This window comes from Ranitomeya variabilis, chromosome 1 (genome assembly GCF_051348905.1).
Source record: "Ranitomeya variabilis isolate aRanVar5 chromosome 1, aRanVar5.hap1, whole genome shotgun sequence".
Taxonomy (NCBI): Eukaryota; Metazoa; Chordata; class Amphibia; order Anura; family Dendrobatidae; genus Ranitomeya; species Ranitomeya variabilis.
Genome location: NC_135232.1, coordinates 12,337,112 through 12,358,936, shown reverse-complemented (window position 1 = coordinate 12,358,936; position 21,825 = coordinate 12,337,112). Strand labels below are relative to the sequence as shown.

The 21,825-nt window shown below is 45.3% G+C and overlaps 1 protein-coding gene across 1 annotated transcript in view; it reads left to right on the top strand.

Moving 5' to 3' along the window:
• LOC143793519 (uncharacterized) overlaps positions 1–20,824 on the top strand; it is a 36,182-nt gene extending 15,358 nt beyond the window's left edge. Inside the window, exons 2-9 of the mRNA XM_077280556.1 lie at positions 7,397–7,543; positions 7,861–8,040; positions 10,670–10,793; positions 14,931–15,028; positions 15,107–15,185; positions 15,273–15,370; positions 15,510–15,624; positions 18,603–20,824. Of these exons, the coding sequence (XP_077136671.1) occupies positions 7,454–7,543; positions 7,861–8,040; positions 10,670–10,793; positions 14,931–15,028; positions 15,107–15,185; positions 15,273–15,370; positions 15,510–15,624; positions 18,603–20,092 (2,274 nt within the window). The 5' untranslated portion in view covers positions 7,397–7,453 and the 3' untranslated portion in view covers positions 20,093–20,824. The remainder of the gene's footprint in view (positions 1–7,396; positions 7,544–7,860; positions 8,041–10,669; positions 10,794–14,930; positions 15,029–15,106; positions 15,186–15,272; positions 15,371–15,509; positions 15,625–18,602) is intronic.
• The last annotated feature ends 1,001 nt before the right edge of the window (positions 20,825–21,825 follow it).

The window sequence follows — 21,825 nt, the reverse complement described above, 5'->3', positions numbered from 1 at the left end:
GAGCGAGGGTGATGAAAAGAGGAGCCCTTCAGAACATTATGGCACTGTGAACAGTTGAGGCATGGAAATGTTCCTGTGCGAGGGTTTTGTAGGAAACGTTGTCGTGGGGCTACTTTATTTGATCCTACATCCGCCCTGACTAGTGTATCCTTTAGATTTGGAGGGCGCTTGAAGCAAGGAAGGAATGGATTATGGAATTCTGGAACATTAGGGTGGGCCTTTGCTAGTAGATGCCAGTGCCTACGTATAGACCTGTGTAAGATATAGGCGAATGGGTGGTATGAATGAATGAATGGGATATGATTCTTGGCTCTATTGGGTCGCGGGGGTGAGGGTGAGCTAGCGTCCTGAAGGATGGACGACGGATACCCACGTTGGGTAAACTTAGTGGCCATTTCTTGTAAGCGAACTGGTCGCCGATCTGCATCTGACACAATTTTTGAGACCCGATGAAATTGGGATTTGGGTACCGATTTCTTGGTGGATGTGGGGTGGAAACTCGTAAAGTGCAGCAAACTGTTACGGTCGGTGCTTTTTGTGTAGAGGTCAGTGGAAATGGAGCCATCAGGATGAAGGATCACCATTGTGTCCAGAAAGTTGATTTTATTGGGATCCTGTGACATAGTAAAAGAAATGCCAGGCCAGGCTGTATTGAGCCAATCAAAGAAGGACGCGAGGGCTTCCAACGTGCCCCCCCATATGCAAAAGACGTCATCTATGTAACGTTTCCAGTGTATATACTTTTGTTGTTTATATTATTTTTGTTATATTACTTTGGTTTTTTCACCTGTAGTAACTGATGAAGGTCCATATGTGGGACCGAAACGTTTATTGGGTACTACAAATAAAAGTTCACACACGCATCAAGTTGAGTGCTAGGTTTTTTCTTTATCTGATTTAAGGTGTGGGAGCCTACCTTAGCACCATTCATGCAGTAGTGCACACGGCTTTTTCAATAGTTCAGTTTCCCTTACGTGGTGCACACTGACGGGTCATGACGACTTTCTCTTACAATGCAGAAGAGACCTCGAGTATTCTGGCACGCTCCACTTTCAATAGTGATTTCCTAAAGATCCCACCGAGAGAAATTAGGGGAAGGGATTTGGAACGGGAGCTTCGTCATTTCACAAATATCGAACTCCACTGTGCCACACTCACCGAATACCTCCGGGCACAGCGGATACCAGGGGGTCTGCGTGTACCACTTCGTCCCACACTCTTTCGGGACTCTTCCGATTATTGTATCAAGTATGAACAGATACTTAACAAATGTTCTTTTGACATTATCACCCTGACAATCGAGCACCTGCAGAAGGCCATCGCAACAAGCACCGAGTCCATTAAGTCCATCGAGGCACAGCTATCTTCATCTGGTCCCCCGGAAGAACTCACAGCCCTCAGAGATCAGATCTCTAAGAACATTGAGAAGCACCGACGGGAGACGGAGGAAAGAAAACGCATCAAATTTAACAGAGATACGGAGGACTACGAACGGCAACAGGTGTACAGATGGCAGGACACCTTCTTCGCTCGACAAAATTCATCACGCCAGGCTCCCCGACCCTCTCTCGACTACTCGACATCGGGTTCGGAACAAGAACGAGGTACTTCTTCGGCCATTCCTCCTCGTTTTTTAGGACAACGACAACGTTACCCGCGAAGAAGACAACGAGGCGCGGTGTTGTGGATTCTGTTGGTGGGCTCCCTCTGGTGGTTACTGCTGGTACTGGGTGACTTTGGTGGGTTGCGGCCTTTGGTTTCCACCTGTCCATCAGAGGCTGGGTGTTTCCTATTTTACCTGGCCTTTCTGTCATTCCCTTGCCGGCTATCAATGTATTCAGATGTGCTCTGTTTGGTTCCTGCCTACCTGCTCCCAGATCTTTCAGGATAAGCTAAGTGCTGATTTTCAGTTGTTTGGTTTTTTGTCCAGCTTGCTTATTATGTCTCTATGCTAGCTGGTAGCTCTAGTGGACTGAGGTTCTCCCCATGTGCCATGAGTTGGCACATGGGTTCTTGTAATCTCAGGATGGTTTTTTTGATTAGGGTTTTTTGCTGACCGCTCAGTCCCCTTTTGTATCGTTCTGCTTTCTAGTTTACAGAGGGCCTCTATTTGCTGAACCTATATATATCATCTCTATGTGTGTGCCTTCCTCTCATTTCACCGTCAATACATGTGGGGGGCAACTATACCTTTTGGGGTTAATTCCTCTGGAGGCAAGTGAGGTCTTATTTTCTCTGCAGTACTAGTTAGCTCTCATGCTGGTGCGTGGCGTCTAGAACCAACGTAGGCACGCTCCCTGGCTATCTCTAGTTGCGTTTGTCAGGCGTAGGGCAGCGGTCAGCCCAGGTTCCATCACCCTAGAGCTCGTCCGTTATTTATTTGTACTCTGCTTGTCCTGTGCTATCCCTAGCCATTGGGATTCATGACAGCGCGGCCACGGACACAGGAAGGGACTCAGACCATGCGAGAATAACGAGATCACAGGTACTAACCCGCTGGTAATCAATATCTCGGATAGATCCCTGGGGGTGGCTGAATATAGGGTATTACAGAAGGGTCTATCATTTTGCCCCTCATATCAGTGCCACACATTTGATCTCGAAATGGATCTTCATCGATTCTTCCGTTCCCTTAGACTGAAGGCTTTCTTCGCTAATTCACCAGACCCAGCCCCGATACATTCTCAAACAGAAACCCCAGGCCATACCCTCTCCTCACGCTCTTTGGGGCTCCATACCAAAAGCCACTTCAGACCTCCACATGGCTCACACGCCATGGAAACCTTTATAGGTTTCATACAACACTCATTTAGAACATTACGTGAGGACATCAGCAAGGGTAGATTGTCCTATCCCCCTAATCTGTCTACTACGGAACGTCAGGCCCTTCACGGCCTACAAAACGATAACAGTCTGGTCATAAAACCAGCTGACAAAGGGGGCGCCCTGGTAATCATGAACAAGACAGACTATCTAAACGAAATTAGATGCCAGTTGGATAACACTACCGTCTATGTAAAATTACAACGGGACCCCACAGCCACCATTCGACAAACTATTTCTGAAACCCTTATAAAATACACAGATCTCGGGATCCTCGATAGCAAAACATGCGAGTTTCTCACCAACCCCCATCCGGTGATCCCTGTTTTCTACACCATTCCTAAGATTCATAAAAATTTGGAGAAACCACCAGGGAGACCGATAGTAGCCTCCACCGACTCCATCCTCTCCCCACTGGCAGTTTACCTAGAAAAAATCCTAACCCCGCTGATACGAACATCTAAATCCTACATTTTGGACACAGGTTCCTTTCTAAACATCCTAAAAGAACTTGGACGAATTCCTCCACAATCTATTCTTGTGACCATGGATGTGAAAGATTTGTACACATCAATCCCACATATTGAGGGTATCAATTCGGTACACAAACTTCTTACTCAGTCAGGTCTGCTATCTGATGAAGTCAGTCTATGCATTGAGCTGTTAACCATTATTCTCACCCGCAATCATTTCATGTTCCAGGACGATTTCTATCTACAGGTCCGTGGCACCGCGATGGGCTCCAACGTAGCGCCCCCCTATGCAAATTGCTACATGGCGGACTTTGAAGAGAGTAAGATATACCCACACCCCATGTTCTGTAGCAACGTACTACTCTGGAAACGTTACATAGATGACGTCTTTTGCATATGGGGGGGCACGTTGGAAGCCCTCGTGTCCTTCTTTGATTGGCTCAATACAGCCTGGCCTGGCATTTCTTTTACTATGTCACAGGATCCAAATAAAATCAACTTTCTGGACACAATGGTCATCCTTCATCCTGATGGCTCCATTTCCACTGACCTCTACACAAAAAGCACCGACCGTAACAGTTTGCTGCACTTTACGAGTTTCCACCCCACATCCACCAAGAAATCGGTACCCAAATCCCAATTTCATCGGGTCTCAAAAATTGTGTCAGATGCAGATCGGCGACCAGTTCGCTTACAAGAAATGGCCACTAAGTTTACCCAACGTGGGTATCCGTCGTCCATCCTTCAGGACGCTAGCTCACCCTCACCCCCGCGACCCAATAGAGCCAAGAATCATATCCCATTCATTCATTCATACCACCCATTCGCCTATATCTTACACAGGTCTATACGTAGGCACTGGCATCTACTAGCAAAGGCCCACCCTAATGTTCCAGAATTCCATAATCCATTCCTTCCTTGCTTCAAGCGCCCTCCAAATCTAAAGGATACACTAGTCAGGGCGGATGTAGGATCAAATAAAGTAGCCCCACGACAACGTTTCCTACAAAACCCTCGCACAGGAACATTTCCATGCCTCAACTGTTCACAGTGCCATAATGTTCTGAAGGGCTCCTCTTTTCATCACCCTCGCTCTGGTAAAATATTTCACATCCCTGACTACTTTACCTGTTCCTCCTCATGGGTCATATACCTGATAAAATGCCCATGTGGTCTCCTATATGTAGGAGAGACCACACAACCCATACGCGATCGGATCTCGAAACATAAGTCCACGGTTCGCTGCAAACATCTTCTACTACCCATCCCGTCACACTTTAATACTCAGGGTCACAATATCTCACAATTACGGTTCCAAGTAATTGAGCACATCCCCCCTATGAGACGGGGTGGGGATCGTGTGGCCCGTTTAAAACGTAGAGAGGCCTACTGGATTCACACTTTGGAGACTCTCCATCCGTTGGGTCTCAATAGGGAGTACGACTTGGCTTCATTTATCTGAATCCCCTATTTGATCAGTGACATTTGTTTTTTTTTATATATCTTTGTTTAAACTTCTCATCCACAGCAAAGCGGACATTTAGTGGTTCCCTTGATGAGGTTGGCAACCTTATAAATGTTTGACATTGTAACCTTGCCCCCTGTGTTCACTTCACATGGTCTTACATTGTATATAATGCTGTTCTCTCATTGTTTAAACATATGTACCATTATACCATGTCATTCTCCTTGCACACAGGCGAAGTTCCAGTATTAAGTGGTTGCATTTACATGTCATATATGCCATGTGTGTAATTGTGCTCTTTCTCTATTATTAGAGCCGTTTATACTGAAGTCACTTCTACCACTCTATGACCGCACTGGATCAAGCTCTTCTTCCTCTTTCACCATTCCTACAACTTATATGGCCGAATCCAGCACTGAATACCGGCATAAACCTCGGAGCTCCTTCACCACATACAGGATCTCCGTTAGGCACCGCCCCTCTTTCTATCTTCAGCACTGAGAGACAATTCTACTGGGTGGAACTTAGTTGACCGCAGCATGTTCCCTAGGAACAGCTACACGGAGATACGTCACTTCCGCCGGCCCCTGTCATGCTGGTGTGCCGGCTTCTCAGCCGCACACATGCTTGACAGACACATTCATGAGGTCACTTCCGGTACTACGAGCGCTAATTTGCATTGGTGTAAAGCGCCAAAAGGGACACTCCCCAGGCCTATTTAGTAGCGGCTCTCACACCCCCACATCAGACCAGCGGCGGAAACCGCGTCTGACCACGGCACATCACGTCTGGCCGCCACCAGGTAATGTTTAGTTTGCGCTGCCTTACACCACTCCCATACAGCCCTTTCTATTATGGCGCTCACCCTATGTTTTCTTTACCCCTAGCATTCTCATCAGTTCAGCGCTTTGATAAGGTATCTCTACACGGGTATTTTTTCACAATACAGCATCTTTAGTCACGCTCCTAACTTACCCCTTATGTGACTTATAGACGCTGCATGTATGTGTGCCCCGAGACATTTCTGTCTCTTATGCCCAGGCCTCACCATAGTACGGTACGTGTCTCACATTACCACCTTCTTATATCTCACCTAGTGGATAGATAATGCCTTTATATATCGCACGGTTCTCTTCAGCATGTACTTTCGCCTATTTACTTGACCTGCTACCTCATTGATGCCGCACTATATCTGAATTTCATCTATGTATATACTTTTGTTGTTTATATTATTTTTGTTATATTACTTTGGTTTTTTCACCTGTAGTAACTGATGAAGGTCCATATGTGGGACCGAAACGTTTATTGGGTACTACAAATAAAAGTTCACACACGCATCAAGTTGAGTGCTAGGTTTTTTCTTTATCTGATTTAAGGTGTGGGAGCCTACCTTAGCACCATTCATGCAGTAGTGCACACGGTTTTTTCAATAGTATAAGCATAATAACAGACGCGGATTCTTTACTGTAAGAGCAGTGAGACTATGGAACTCTCTGCCGTATGATGTTGTAATGAGTGATTCATTAATTAAATTTAAGAGGGGACTGGATACCTTTCTGGAAAAGTATAATGTTACAGGGTATATACACGAGATTCCTTGATAGGGCGTTGATCCAGGGAACTAGTCTGATTGCCGTATGTGGGGTCGGGAAGGAATTTTTTTCCCCAATGTGGAGTTACTCTTTGCCACATGGGGTTTTTTTGCCTTCCCCTGGATCAACATGTTAGGGCATGTTAGGTTAGGCTATGGGGTGAACTAGATGGACTTACAGTCTTCCTTCAACCTTAATAACTATGTAACTATGTAACTATGATGGGAAATTCAGAAATTTCTCTGGAGAAGTTAGCTGACCATGGGCAGATGGTATGGCAGGATAATATGATTGCGGAGTAACTGTTGTGACTTAGTGTCTTCCAGCGACTAGTAAACTCTCTAGAGGTCAACTACATTCAGGTCACTCATAAGTTTCTATAAGGTTTTTCCAATCTAGGACATTGATGCCATATGCACAGGATATTACCTAAGTCTCCGGAGCCCTCCTCTATCTCCAGAACTGTCCATGTCACCTGCCCCTAGAAACAAGAGGTGTTTGCGCATTCTTCTCCCTTCATTTGTATGGATCTTCCGAACATTGCAAAGCACAATGGCAGGAACAATTTTGGCGGTGTTTTTATTATTCAATTTTAATGGAGTTCATCACACTAAATAAAAATGCCTAAACTTTGTCAATACCGTATATGTATAGTTATTAGACCCGCACCTATGTGGAGAACAGAGTCCTCAGCGCTCCTTGTGAGCAAGTTGGTGCATCCGAGCAGAGAATGAGTAGAGAGATTGCTGCATGTGTGCGCATCTGTCCATTCACTATAGGAGTCTCCCCACAGCCGAGCCTCACCACCTAGCGGTGCTACCCACGTCTGTCAGGTAGTTACGGGTTATCCTGTGGAGGGGTTCTGCATCTGTCCATTATTCATTATCCTTTTACTATGACCTAAATGTCCGTATTGTGAATCCTCCTATAATCCATGTGGTGACGGCTCGGAGAACCTGATCCTCTCGCTGCTCAGTGACCGTGGTTCTGGATCTCACGTTATATCATCCCCTGTGATTTCCATTTTCTCCTCCATCATGAAGACGCCGGCAGGACGAGATCCCTCCAGCTGATCCAGTGCTCATCCCTCCTCCTCCTGAATGACCCCGAGGATGGACGAGGACAGGGATGAGACCACCAGAAGATTATTCCGCTTCGCCCTGGAGATCATCTCCCTGCTGAGCGGAGAGGTAACTCCTCTACATTTCTATCAGCTTTATTGTGTTCTGTGACAAGTCCGACATCGGGAGGAGGAAATCCAGAATAGAGAGAAGGATTCTTTACTGTAAGAGCAGTGATTGTGTGGAGCTCTCTGCCCGGAGGAGTTGTCATGGGGATTCCCTAAAAGAGCTGTAGAGGGGCCGGGATGTCTGTCCGGAGGGGAATAATATTCCCGGTTATGGCCCCAGATTACTGGAGACGGTTATTGATCCCGGGATTTCTACTGATTGTCAGATCTGGAGTCGGGAAGGAATTCTTCTCCCTAAGTGTCTCTCTCCATACACAGGATTACACAATAGTGAGGAAGACACCGGGGGACGGTGTGACTCCCATCATCCATCTCCAGGAGTCAGGAGGGCGGAGCCCGGGCCCCATCGCAGAGCCTCCCCCGCACTCCCTGCTACATGAGAGGAACAAGAAGATCCTGGAGCTCAGCAACAAGATGATTGAGCTGCTGAGCGGAGAGGTGACTGCTGGGACATTATACAGCACTGGAGGATTCTGGGTGATGAGCGGAGAGGTGACTGCTGGGACATTATACAGGACTGGAGGATTCTGGGTGATGAGCGGAGAGGTGACTGCTGGGACATTATACAGCACTGGAGGATTCTGGGTGATGAGCGGAGAGGTGACTGCTGGGAAATTATACAGGACTGGAGGATTCTGGGTGATGAGCGGAGAGGTGACTGCTGGGACATTATGCAGGACGGCACTGGAGGATTCTGGGTGATGAGCGGAGAAATGACTGCTGGGATATTATACAGGATGGCACTGGAGGATTCTGGGTAATGAGTGGAGAGGTGACTGCTGGGACATTATACAGGATGGCACTGGAGGATTCTGGGTGATGAGCGGAGAGGTGACTGCTGGAACATTATACAGCACTAGAGGATTCTGGGTGATGAGCGGAGAGGTGACTGCTGGGACATTATACAGGACGGCAGTGAAGGATTCTGGGTGATGAGCAGAGAAGTGACTTCTGGGACATTATACAGGACGGCACTGGAGGATTCTGGGTGATGAGCGGAGAGGTGACTGCTGGGACATTATATAGGAGGGCACTGGAGGATTCTTGGCGATGACCGGAGAGGTGACTGCTGGGACATTATACAGGACTGGAGGATTCTGGGTGATGAGCGCAGAGGTGACTGCTGGGACATTATACAGGACTGGAGGATTCTGGGTGATGAGCGGAGAGGTGACTGCTGGGACATTATACAGGACTGGAGGATTCTGGGTGATGAGCGGAGAGGTGACTGCTGGGACATTATACAGCACTGGAGGATTCTGGGTGATGAGCGGAGAGGTGACTGCTGGGAAATTATACAGGACTGGAGGATTCTGGGTGATGAGCGGAGAGGTGACTGCTGGGACATTATACAGGACTGGAGGATTCTGGGTGATGAGCGGAGAGGTGACTGCTGGGACATTATACAGCACTGGAGGATTCTGGGTGATGAGCGGAGAGGTGACTGCTGGGACATTATACAGGATGGCAGTGAAGGATTCTGGGTGATGAGCGGAGAGATGACTGCTGGGGCATTATACAGGATGGCACTGGTGGATTCTGGGTGATGACCAGAGAGGTGACTGCTGGGACATTATGCAGGATGGCACTGGAGGATTCTGGGTGATGACCGGAGAGGTGACTGCTGGGACATTATGCAGGACGGCACTGGAGGATTCTGGGTGATGAGCGGAGAAATGACTGCTGGGATATTATACAGGATGGCACTGGAGGATTCTGGGTAATGAGTGGAGAGGTGACTGCTGGGACATTATACAGGATGGCACTGGAGGATTCTGGGTGATGAGCGGAGAGGTGACTGCTGGAACATTATACAGCACTAGAGGATTCTGGGTGATGAGCGGAGAGGTGACTGCTGGGACATTATACAGGACGGCAGTGAAGGATTCTGGGTGATGAGCAGAGAAGTGACTTCTGGGACATTATACAGGACGGCACTGGAGGATTCTGGGTGATGAGCGGAGAGGTGACTGCTGGGACATTATATAGGAGGGCACTGGAGGATTCTTGGCGATGACCGGAGAGGTGACTGCTGGGACATTATACAGGACTGGAGGATTCTGGGTGATGAGCGCAGAGGTGACTGCTGGGACATTATACAGGACTGGAGGATTCTGGGTGATGAGCGGAGAGGTGACTGCTGGGACATTATACAGGACTGGAGGATTCTGGGTGATGAGCGGAGAGGTGACTGCTGGGACATTATACAGGACTGGAGGATTCTGGGTGATGAGCGGAGAGGTGACTGCTGGGACATTATACAGGATGGCAGTGAAGGATTCTGGGTGATGAGCGGAGAGATGACTGCTGGGACATTATATAGAAGAGCACTAGAGGATTCTGGGTGATGAGCGGAGAGGTGACTACTGGGACATTATGCAGGACGGCACTGGAGGATTCTGGGTGATGACCGGAGAGATGACTGCTGGGACATAATACAGGATGGCACTGGAGGATTCTGGGTGATGACCGGAGAGGTGACTGCTGGGACATTATACAGGATGGTACTGAAGGATTCTGGGTGATGAGCGGAGAGGTGACTGCTGGGACATTATACAGCACTGGAGGATTCTGGGTGATGAGCGGAGAGGTGACTGCTGGGACATCATACAGGATGGCATTGGAGGATTCTTGGTGATGAGCGGAGAGGTGACTTCTGGGACATTATACAGCACTGGAGGATTCTGGGTGATGAGCGGAGAGGTGACTTCTGGGACATTATACAGGACGGTAGTGAAGGATTCTGGGTGATGAGCAGAGAGGTGACTGCTGGGATATTATACAGGATTTCACTGGAGGATTCTGGGCGATAACCGGAGAGGTGACTGCTGGGACATTATACAGGACGTCACTGAAGGATTCTGGGTGATGGGCGGAGAGGTGACTGCTGGGACATTATACAGGATGGCACTGGAGGATTCTGGGTGATGACCGGAGAGGTGACTGCTGGGACATTATACAGGACGGCACTGGAGGATTCTGGGTGATGAGTGGAGAGGTGACTGCTGGGACATTATACAGGACAGCACTGGAGGATTCTGGGTGATGACGGTGTGGCTGTTGTCAGGTTCCTATAAGGTGTCAGGACGTCGCTGTCTATCTCTCCATGGAGGAGTGGGAGTATCTAGAAGGACACCAGGATCAGTACCAGGACGTGATGATGGAGGAGCTCCGGCCTCTTACACCACGAGGTGAGACATGTGACTTATAAGTTAGTAGTGTGTTGTTTCCCATTACTGTGGGCACAGGCCGATGTGCAGTTTCATGTGATGTAGAAACACTTAAAATGTATCTTTTATAATAAATCCGAGCCCTAATTTTGCCATTCATGTGAAATGTTTCCATTCGCTGTATGACGGTCCCTTTAGCATTTGTCGGTCTGGTATGAGTGGAGCAGTCACAGAAATTTCTGAGATAGATTTTCCATGTGGGACTATGCGCAGCACCACGATCATGTGGAAATCTATTCTCTAAGATCGGGCGGCATTATCAGTAGTATGCGGTCTGGTGATTATAGACATCTGTGTTTGTGATGAAGCTGTTCTGCTGGAAAAGCCTAAAGGCTGAGTCACACATAACGATATCGTTAACGATATTGTTGCAACGTCATGCTTTTGGTGACGTAGCAACGATCCCGCTAACGATTATCGTTGTGTGACAGCGACCAATGATCAGGCCCCTGCTGGGAGATCTTTGGTCGATGGGAATGATCAGGACCTTTTTTTGGTCGGTGATCACCTGCTGTCATCGCTGGATTGGCGTGTGTGATGCCGATCCAGCGATGTGTTCACTTGTAACCAGGGTAAATATCGGGTTACTAAGCGCAGGGCCGCGCTTAGTAACCCAATATTTACCCTGGTTACCATTGTAAAAGTAAAAAAAAAAACCAGTACATACTCACATTCTGATGCCTGTCACATCCCCCGGCGTCCACTGACTGTGTCAGTGCCGGCCGTAAAACAGAGCACAGCGGTGACGTCACCGCTGTTACTGCCGGCGCTGACACATTCAGTGCAGGGAAGCCGCTGGCGGGGGACGTGACAGACATCAGAATGTGAGTATGTAGTGGTTTTTTTTTTTTTTTTTACTTTTACAATGGTAACCAGGGTAAATATCGGGTTACTAAGCGCGGCCCTGCGCTTAGTAACCCGATGTTTACCCTGGTTACCCGGGTGCTGCAGGGGGACTTCGGCATCGTTGAAGACAGTTTCAACGATGGTGAAGTCGTTCCCCTGATCGTTGGTCGCTGGAGAGAGCAGTCTGTGTGACAGCTCCCCAGCGACCACACAGCGACTTACCAACGATCACGGCCAGGTCGTATCGCTGGTCGTGATCGTTGGTAAGTCGTTTAGTGTAACGGTACCTTTACATTCAAGGAACAAAATGCAAAGTGAGTGAACAAAAGAGAAATGTAAATCCCATCAGTATCTGGTCACCGCCCGTCACCTCCATCATCAGTATCTGGTGACCGCCCGTCACCTCCATCATCAGTATCCAGTGACCGCTCGTCACCTCCATCATCAGTATCTGGAGACTGCCCGTCACCTCAATCATCAGTATCTGGAGACTGCCCGTAACCTCCATCATTGATATCTGGTGACCGCCTGTTGCCTCCGTCATCAGTTTCCAGTGACCGCTCGTCACCTCCATCATCAGTATCTGGAGACTGCCCGTCACCTCCATCATCAGTATCCAGTGACCGCTCGTCACCTCCATCATCAGTATCTGGAGACTGCCCGTCACCTCTATCATCGATATCTGGTGACCGCCTGTTGCCTCCGTCATCAGTATCCAATGACCGCTCGTCGCCTCCATCATCGCTATGTGATCACTGCCCATCGCATCCATCATCAGTATCTGGAGACTGCCCGTCACCTCTATCATCGATATCTGGTGACCCCCTGTTGCCTCCGTCATCAGTATCCAATGACCGCTCGTCGCCTCCATCATCGCTATGTGATCACTGCCCATCGCATCCATCATCAGTATCTGGTGGCTGCCCTTCACCTCCATCATCTGTACATGGTGACTGTCCGTTGCCTCCATCATCATTTTCTGGTGACTGACACTGCCTCCATAATCAGTTTTTGGTGATCTCCCTAGTTGCCTCTGTATCTGGTGAACAAGGCATCAAGGTTGCTCCAAACATCTTGGAGACCTGACTCCAGATCTTGTGTGTAAGAGGCTTGTGCAGATCCTTCTGTCTCTTCATGTGATCCCAGACAGACGGGATCACAGATAGGACTCTTCATTCTTAATGACATTGGCTGGATGTTGGGGGTCATTGCCCGGCTGCAGAATAAATTTGGCAGCATTGTATTGTGGTGGTCACATGAGGAGAGGAGACATGAAGAGGTAAGTAAGCGACAGCTGTTTCACGTGAACTGCTCTTCTTCAGGCTGTTAGTAGTTTACTTGGAACAGCTGTAGCTTACTCACCTCTTTGACTCCTCATGTGCCGACCATGACGAAGTGCTGCTTTTTTACGTAGCAGTGGTGAGTGATGCTGTTACTTAGCTTTTCATGCTTTTTCCTCACAGTTTTCTACTATCTTACCTCACGCTGACCACCACTATGTCTGGTAGTCCACCGTGAATGTTTGCCTGAGTGCATTCGCTGAGGCTGTGTTAGCAGTCTCACGACTTCTGCCTGTTATTTTTGATGAGAATAAATTTGGAGCCGATCAGACGCCTCTCTGATGGGATCACATGATGGATAAGTATCTCTTGGATTTCTCAGCGTTGAGGACACCACTAATCCTGACCAAATCCACAACTCCATGTGCTGAGATGGAGCCGCAGACAAGCCCTCCACTGTGCGTCACTGTTCCTGCAGACCCTCATTCTTATATCATTATTATAGTGCTGCTCTCCAGACCTTGTGTTACATCTGAATATTTCACATTTTACACCTCATTCCTGAGATCTGTTATTTTTCTGCCTTGCCCAACCCCCGCCTCACCGATTCTTATGTTCTTTTGCATAGTTTAACTTGGCCTTGCCTCAGTGTGGAAGGATTTGCTCTTTTGGTCACAATTTTTCCATGAAGACCAATTCTGGGCAGACTACTACAGTAGTAGCTGGATCCACTGGTTGCTGCCAGTTCTGAGCTGATGGCACTGCTGGTCATCTTCATTATGTATCTTTCATCTGCTGCACTAAGTTTCCTTGGCTGACCACTGCGTCTACGGTTCTTACCGTTTTATATTTTTTGATGTTTCTTCAAAATATGTTGAGAAACACATTTTGAAACTCTGCTGTGAATTCTTTAACTGGGAGAGACCTTGCTGATGTTGTATAACTACTTTGCATCTTCTTTCGGTGCTCAATTTCGTCATGAGGTATGTCCTGAAACTGTCTTCCACATCCTCACCTTTTGTAGCAGTGGTTTGTGCTTCATTCAACATTAAGCCTCCCACACAGCTGTGTCTGTTTCAGTTAATGACTGGGCTTCAACCCTCATATGAAAATGATGATCATAATCATCTGTCTGGTATAATTGGTTACTTGTACACTTGACTGTAATCCTACAAAATCTCCAACCATACAAGTGACCGAGAAGTAATGAAGGCGACGGGCGGTCAACAAATATTGGTCGGATTTACATTTCTCTTTTCTTCATTCACTTTGCATTTTATTAATTGCTAAAACTAATTGATCACTTCTCTTTGAAAGCTTAATAATAATAATAATAATCTTTATTTTTATATAGCGCTAACATATTCCGCAGCGCTTTACAGTTTGCACACATTATCGTCGCTGTCCCCATTGGGGCTCACAATCTAAATTCCCTATCAGTATGTCTTTGGAATGTGGGAGGAAACCGGAGAACCCGGAGGAAACCCACGCAAAGACGGAGAGAACATACAAACTCTTTGCAGATGTTGTCCTTTGTGGGGTTTGAACCCAGGACCCCAGCGCTGCAAGGCTGCTGTGCTAACCACTGAGCCACCGTGCCGCCCGCCCGAAAGCTTCTTACTTTGCATTTTTTTCAACACCTGACGTTTTTGCATCGTTCTGAATATATATATATATATATATATATATATATATATATATATATATATATATATTTGCCATAACAGCACCTTCTTAGAAGAAGGGAATAACTCACTGGAAAAAGAAAGTTGAGTTATATTAATGTGCAGCTTTCTGTGACACCTTGGAGGTTTTTCAGACACAGGAGGAGAGAACCCTATCATAGAAACAAGAAGTTAATGGTGTTTAGAGCCATGTCTGATATATACACGGCAGGTCAAGTATCCGATCACTGTGTCGGGTATATAGATATATGGAAGGTCATCTATTCCATCACTGTGTGTCTCCACAGATGGATCCAGGAGGAGAAATCCACCAGAGAGATGTCCCCGTCCTCTGTATCCCCAGGACTGTCCGGAGGAGAATCACAACATCCCGGAGGATCATCAGGTAGACGACACTGAAACCCCCACAACATCTGACCATGAAGTGATGGGACCTGAGCTCATCTTACATTTTTCTTTTTAGGGTGAAGATCTGATTGATATTAAGGTTGAGATTATCGATGAAGGAGAAGAAACAATGTATTTATGGGCCGATCAGCAGGGTAAGGAGGGGAGACTGTCATGCATGTTCTGTAATCACCTCATCACCACATGACACAACCTATTCCATCACTGTGTGTCTCATACAGATGGACTAGTGGAAAGAAATCCACCAGAGAGATGTCCCCGTCCTCTGTGTCCCCAGGATGGTCCAGAGGAGAATCACAACATCCCGGAGGATCATGAGGTAGACGGTGCTGAGCCCTGTACCGCATCTGTATAAAGCAGGGGGAAGTTTGTTGATTTCTTATCTTGATCTCTTCCTTTTTTTTCTTTTTTCCTACCTGTCTCCTGTATTGTACTGAATGTTACATCTGATATATCAGGGGGAAGACCTGACAAATATTAAAGTGGAGGATGAAGAAGAAGAAGAGAGGAGTAAGGGAGATCAATCATGTCTGACTGTCGAGAGAGAGAAAGTTCCAGTCGTTGTTTCCACAGGTATGTAAAATGACCTATTACTTAGGTGATGTCACAGTGTCACTCCTTTCACAATAACACTATCCTTAGATATATAAAAGATAGGGTCAGGATCCGACCATTGTGGCTAATGTACGTGTAGTGTTTGCTGAAGCAACAGGAAGTTACAGTCTTAAAAGCCCCGGTGGTCAGTGTGAAAAATGCAAGATTTCTTCTTTTTCTTTCACTACAGAATTATGATACGGGAAAAAAACAATTGCTAAAAATACATTTACCGTATATACTCGAGTATAAGCCGACCCGAGTATAAGCCGACCCCCCTAATTTTGCCACAAAAAACTGGGAAAACTTATTGACTCGAGTATAAGCCTAGGGGGGAAAATGCAGCAGCTACCGGTAAATGTCAAAAGTAATAATAGATACCAATAAATGTAAAATTAATTGAGACATCAGTAGGTTAAGTGTTTTTGAATATCCATATTGAATCAGGAGCCCCATATAATGCTCCATACTGTTCATTATGGCCCCATAAGATGTTCCATATTAAAATATGCTCCATATAATCCTGCATAAAGGCTAATAAAGGCCCCATAAGATGCTCCATAGACACATTTGCCCAATATAATGCTGCACAAATGCTGATTATGGCCCCATAAGATGCTCTATAAAGATATTTGCCCCTTATAGTGCTGCACAAACGTTATGGCCCTATAAGATGCTCCATACAGACACTTGCCCCATATGCCGTAGTGCCCTACAAACGTTAATTATGGCCCCATACAGACACTTGCCCTATATAGTACTGCACAAACATTATGCCCCTATATAGTGCTGCAGAAACGTTATGGCCCCATATAGTGCTGCAGAAACGTTATGGCCCCATATAGTGCTGCAGAAACGTTATGGCCCCATATAGTGCTGCAGGAATGTTATGGCCCCATATAGTGCTGCAGGAATGTTATGGCCCCCATATAGTTCTGCAGGAATGTTATGGCCCCCATATAGTGCTGCAGGAATGTTATGGCCCCCATATAGTGCTGCAGGAATGTTATGGCCCCATATAGTGCTGCAGGAATGTTATGGCCCCATATAGTGCTGCAGGAACATTATGGCCCCAAATAGTGCTGCAGGAACGTTATGGCCCCCATATAGTGCTGCAGGAATGTTATGGCCCCATATAGTGCTGCAGGAATGTTATGGCCCCATATAGTGCTGCAGCAATGTTATGGCCCCATATAGTGCTGCAGGAACGTTATGGCCCCCATATAGTGCTGCAGGAATGTTATGGCCCCCATATAGTGCTGCAGGAATGTTATGGCCCCCATATAGTGCTGCAGGAATGTTATGGCCCCCATATAGTGCTGCAGGAATGTTATGGCCCCATATAGTGCTACAGGAATGTTATGGCCCCATATAGTGCTGCAGGAACGTTATGGCCCCATATAGTGCTCCAGGAACGTTATGGCCCCATATAGTGCTGCAGGAACGTTATGGCCCCATAGATGCTCCATACAGACACTTGCCCCATTTGCTGCGATTAAAAAAAAATCACATACTCACCTCTCCGTCGCTCAGGCCCCCGACACTTTCAATAGTCACCTGCTCCTCGTTCCGGCGCCGATCTGTTTCCAGCACTGACGTTCAGCAGAGGGCGCGCACTAACTACGTCACCGCGCCCTCTGAGCTCAGCGTCAGTGCTGGAGACAGATCGGCGCCCGGAACGAGGAGCAGGTGACTATCGCGCAGCGCAGCGCTCCCCTCCCCGTATACTCACCTGGTCCTGCCGCTGTGTAGATCCTGCTTCCCCGACGCCGCAGCGCTTCATCCTGTACTCAGCGGTCACATGGTACCGCTGATTACAGTAATGAATATGCGGCTTCATTTACTGTAATCAGCGGGACCATGTGACCTCTGAGTACAGGAAGAAGCTGAAGCTGCTGCTGCCGGCGCCGGGGAAGCCAGGGACCTGCAGGGACCGCGCCTGGACTAGGTGAGTATTTTTAGACAGCCCCCGCTCCCCCTCCCCTGCCGACCCCCGGTATGACTCGAGTATAAGCCGAGAGGGGCAATTTCAGCCCAAAAAAGTGGGCTGAAAATCTCGGCTTATACTCGAGTATATACGGTAACACAAAAAAGTATTTAAACAATAGATCATTTTCTGATGATGGCTTCCCTTTAAATCCCCTAGTAGGACAGAAAAAAATTGTGAAATTATAAATATATAAAGAAAATAAAATATAAAGAAAAAATGGAAAGTGGATTATTTACTTATAACAATCCTGAAAATAAAACTTCTTTTGTGAAGGTAAAAAGCATTTTTAAAAAAACTATAGTCCAAAAACCTAACAATACTGTAAGCAGTAAAAGAATAAAAAGTGTAAGAAACATTGGTAGCATTACATTTTTTTTGCATATTCTCTTCCTTTTTTTATAAAAGCTAAATAATAAATCTTCAGCCAAGCAAATAGAAAAATAATAGCGCTATGGCTTTTAAAAGGAGAGTATTTAAGAGAAAAATCGGACCATCTAAATTTTGTCACATTAGAAAGAAACAACAAAGAAATGAAATCTAAAAACATGCATGAATAATGTTGATTTGTGCAATTGTTTTTATTGTAGAGAAAAATAAAATGACAATAAGTTCAACATCTTTGAGTCTGTCTCGTGAAGCACTTCTCAATTCCTTGAGTTTTATTGTTTATAGATTTATGTAATGAAGGTGTTGCTGGATGTAGATCAGAATCTTAACCTTTGTCATTGATACATTGTAATATGCTAAACAAGGTTTTATAGGGATAAAATCACACATGCAGGGTTTTTTGGGTAGTTTTAAAGTTAGGATTGTATTAAAAAAGAATGGTGTGTACTTCTCCTTCATGCCGGGTCAAAAATTGTAACTCTGACTGCATCAAAAACTACCATTGTTTGTCCAGCTTTATAGCAATGTTATATCTACTTTGGTTAAAGACACCTACAAAATCTCCTTTTAATTTTAACAGAAAATCTCATTAGGAATTCTGAGGGAAACGTCATTTTCCTGCTAAATTATAAGCTAGAAGATGACTACATGAAGCAGCACTCCTCAGAAGAAAATCGAATTACCCCTGATGTAAATCTAGGACTCTACAGTACAGATGTAACACATAAACCCACTAATCATGAGGAATCTTCTCACCAATCTCAGATTGTTGCCACAAGTCCAGATCAGAAAGTGGGCAACAAGTTTCAATGTGGTCAGTGTGGAAAATACTTTACAAGAAGATCAAGTCTTCATACACATAGAAGAATTCACACAGGGGAGAAACCATACTCCTGTTTGCAATGTGGGAAAAGTTTTATAGGTAAATCAATTCTTGTTGTGCATGAAAGGATTCACAAAGGAGAGAAGCCATTTTCATGTTCTCTATGTGACAAGTCATTTATAGATAAATCAGGTCTTGTTAAACATCAGAGAAATCATGCAAAAGAGAAATCATATTCATGTTCAGAATGTGGGAAATGTTTTCTACGTAAATCACATTATGATAAACATCAGAAAACTCATACAGGTGAGAAGCCGTTTTCATGTTCAGAATGTGGGAAGTCTTATACCTGGAAAATAGATTTTATTAGACATCAGCAAAGTCACACTGGAGAGAAGCCATTTTCATGTTCACTATGTGGGAAATCATTCACGGATAAATCAAGTCTTGTTAGACATGAAAGAAGTCACACGGGGGAGAAACCATTTTCATGTTCACTATGTGGTAAGTGTTTTACAGAAAAATCAGGTCTCATTAGACACGAAAAAAGTCACACAGGGGAGAAGCCATTTTCATGTTCACATTGTGGTAAGTGTTTTACAGAAAAATCAGGTCTTGTTAGACATGAAAGAAGTCATGCAGGGGAGAAACCGTATTCTTGTTCCGAATGTGGAAAATGTTTTACTTATCAACCAGATTGTGTTAGACATCAGAGAATTCATACAGGAGAGAATCTGTATATATGTTCAGACTGTGGAAAATTCTTTACAGGTAAATCGGATTTAGTTAAACATCAGAGAATTCACACAGGAGAGAAGCCGTTTTCATGTTCAGAATGTGGGAAATGTTTTACACATCCATCAGACCTTGTAAAGCATCAGAGAATTCACACAGGTGAGAAGCCGTTTTCATGTTCGGAATGTGGGAAATGCTTTACACATTCATCTGATCTTGCAAGACATCAGAAAATTCACACTGGAGAAAAGCCATTTTTATGTTCCCAGTGTGGGAAATGTTTTATTACAAAAACCCACCTTCGGGTTCATCATCGAAGTCACACAGGAGAGAAACCGTTTCCATGTTCACTATGTGGAAAATGCTTTATGAATAAATCAAATCTTCTTACACACGAGAGAAGTCACACAGGAGAGAAGCCATATTCATGTTCAGAATGTGAAAAGTGTTTTGCATACAAATCGGATCTTGTTAAGCATCAGAAAAGTCACACTGGAGTGAAACCAATTTGATGTTCTATATTTGGAAAATCTATTACAGGAAAATAACATTTTAATATATCTCAAAGCGTTTACATACATTGTTTGGAATATAGGAAATTCTATAAGTGTAAAAAAAAATATTTTGTAACATCAGGTTATTCACAAACAATTAGCAGCCAATAACGGTGTATTGATGTAGCCTGATTCTGACATTCAACAAAATTTAGTTCACCTATGGTCATGTGATCGAGAACCACATAGAAAAGTATTGTGAATAGAGGTGGGATCAGAATAACCTTATTTCTCTTCAGTGAAGCTGAATTGTCACCATGACCCCTGCTTCTTATTACTGAGTTCAGAATTTCACTAACACCCGAGAGAATCAGAAGTTGTGATAGTGTGAAAACTGTGGAGACTTTGTATGTTTCTATGTCAATATTCATTAAACCGTATAAAAAAAACCTAAGACGTTAACTGCAATAATTAATTGAAAGAAACAGATATAAAGTGTGCTTCAAGTTTTTGAATCCTTCTCGACATATGATGTACTAATACAACATGGTTGGGAAGGTCTTCTGGAAATTCACATACTTATACAATAAAGTGACCTGACCACAGACTGTCTTTCCTAATCTTCTGGTAGTTTGGGAGGAGAACACTGTGCTCCTCCATCGATGATCGCTACAATTGACCAGTTAATTCTGAGCAGCTAATTGCAATGTTGTTACTATAAAAGCCATTGACAGTGCCCCCTACAGTGATGATCGATCAGTGCTGTCTAGGGCAATATCAAAGATCTAGAATAGGAACTATGACATGGCGGTGGTGCCATCCCTTTGTGATTGTGTCAGTTCAGACAGACCAAACGCAGCTGAATGTTATTCTCTTGAAGCATTCTGGTCAGGAGCGACATGCAGAGTAATGTGTGCTCCTCTATGTGATTGCTGTGATTTGTAGTTCTGCTGTGCTGAGTGTAGTTGAATAGGGCAACACTGCCCACTTCTCAATGCAGAATTGAGCTGAGAGAAACAAACCCTTTAAAAACGACGTCAGTGCATTACACGTTCAAAGAATGTTATATGTTTTCCTATTTTCCATGGTATTCCACTACCTTATACACTGATGTACCCTGCACTGTTTTCACATGTGCTAATATAATCTCCTTTTACTGCTACATGCATTTGACACATCTTCAAAGTAGGGCTCTTCTGAGGGTGACAGTGTTCCTGAAAATCACTCTCTTCTGGTAGACTCGCTCACTCAGCTGCTCACAGAAGTAGACACAGGAACATTTCTAATTTGAATCTTCTGGTTTATTTAAGATACGGCATAAACTAGTGCAAAGTTCATCAAAAGAAACATGGCCTTTCTGGCATATCAGGAAAACGAAACACAATGTATTGCATAGTCCATGTGGTTGCGGGTATCCACCCTGTGATGGTTGGATATGTTGTGGGTATCATTTTGTGTATATTTATATTTTACTGATTATCATGGTGTTCTCTTTTTAGGATGAGTTATTTGCCAAATGATGAATTGCTGTTATTTGCCATCTGATATCAGCCCCCACAGTCCTGTACTGTTATCTCTCCACTGGGTCAGTGAATAATGTTGTTTGCTAATATGCTAATGACATAATGAACTAGCTTGTTGAAACAATGAGCCCCTGCCACCCACCCCCCTAACCTGTGAATGAGGAGAGGGACTTGTAAATATCAGGGAGGTGACTGTTATGGACCTGGTGGTTAGGTGCACCCGGAATG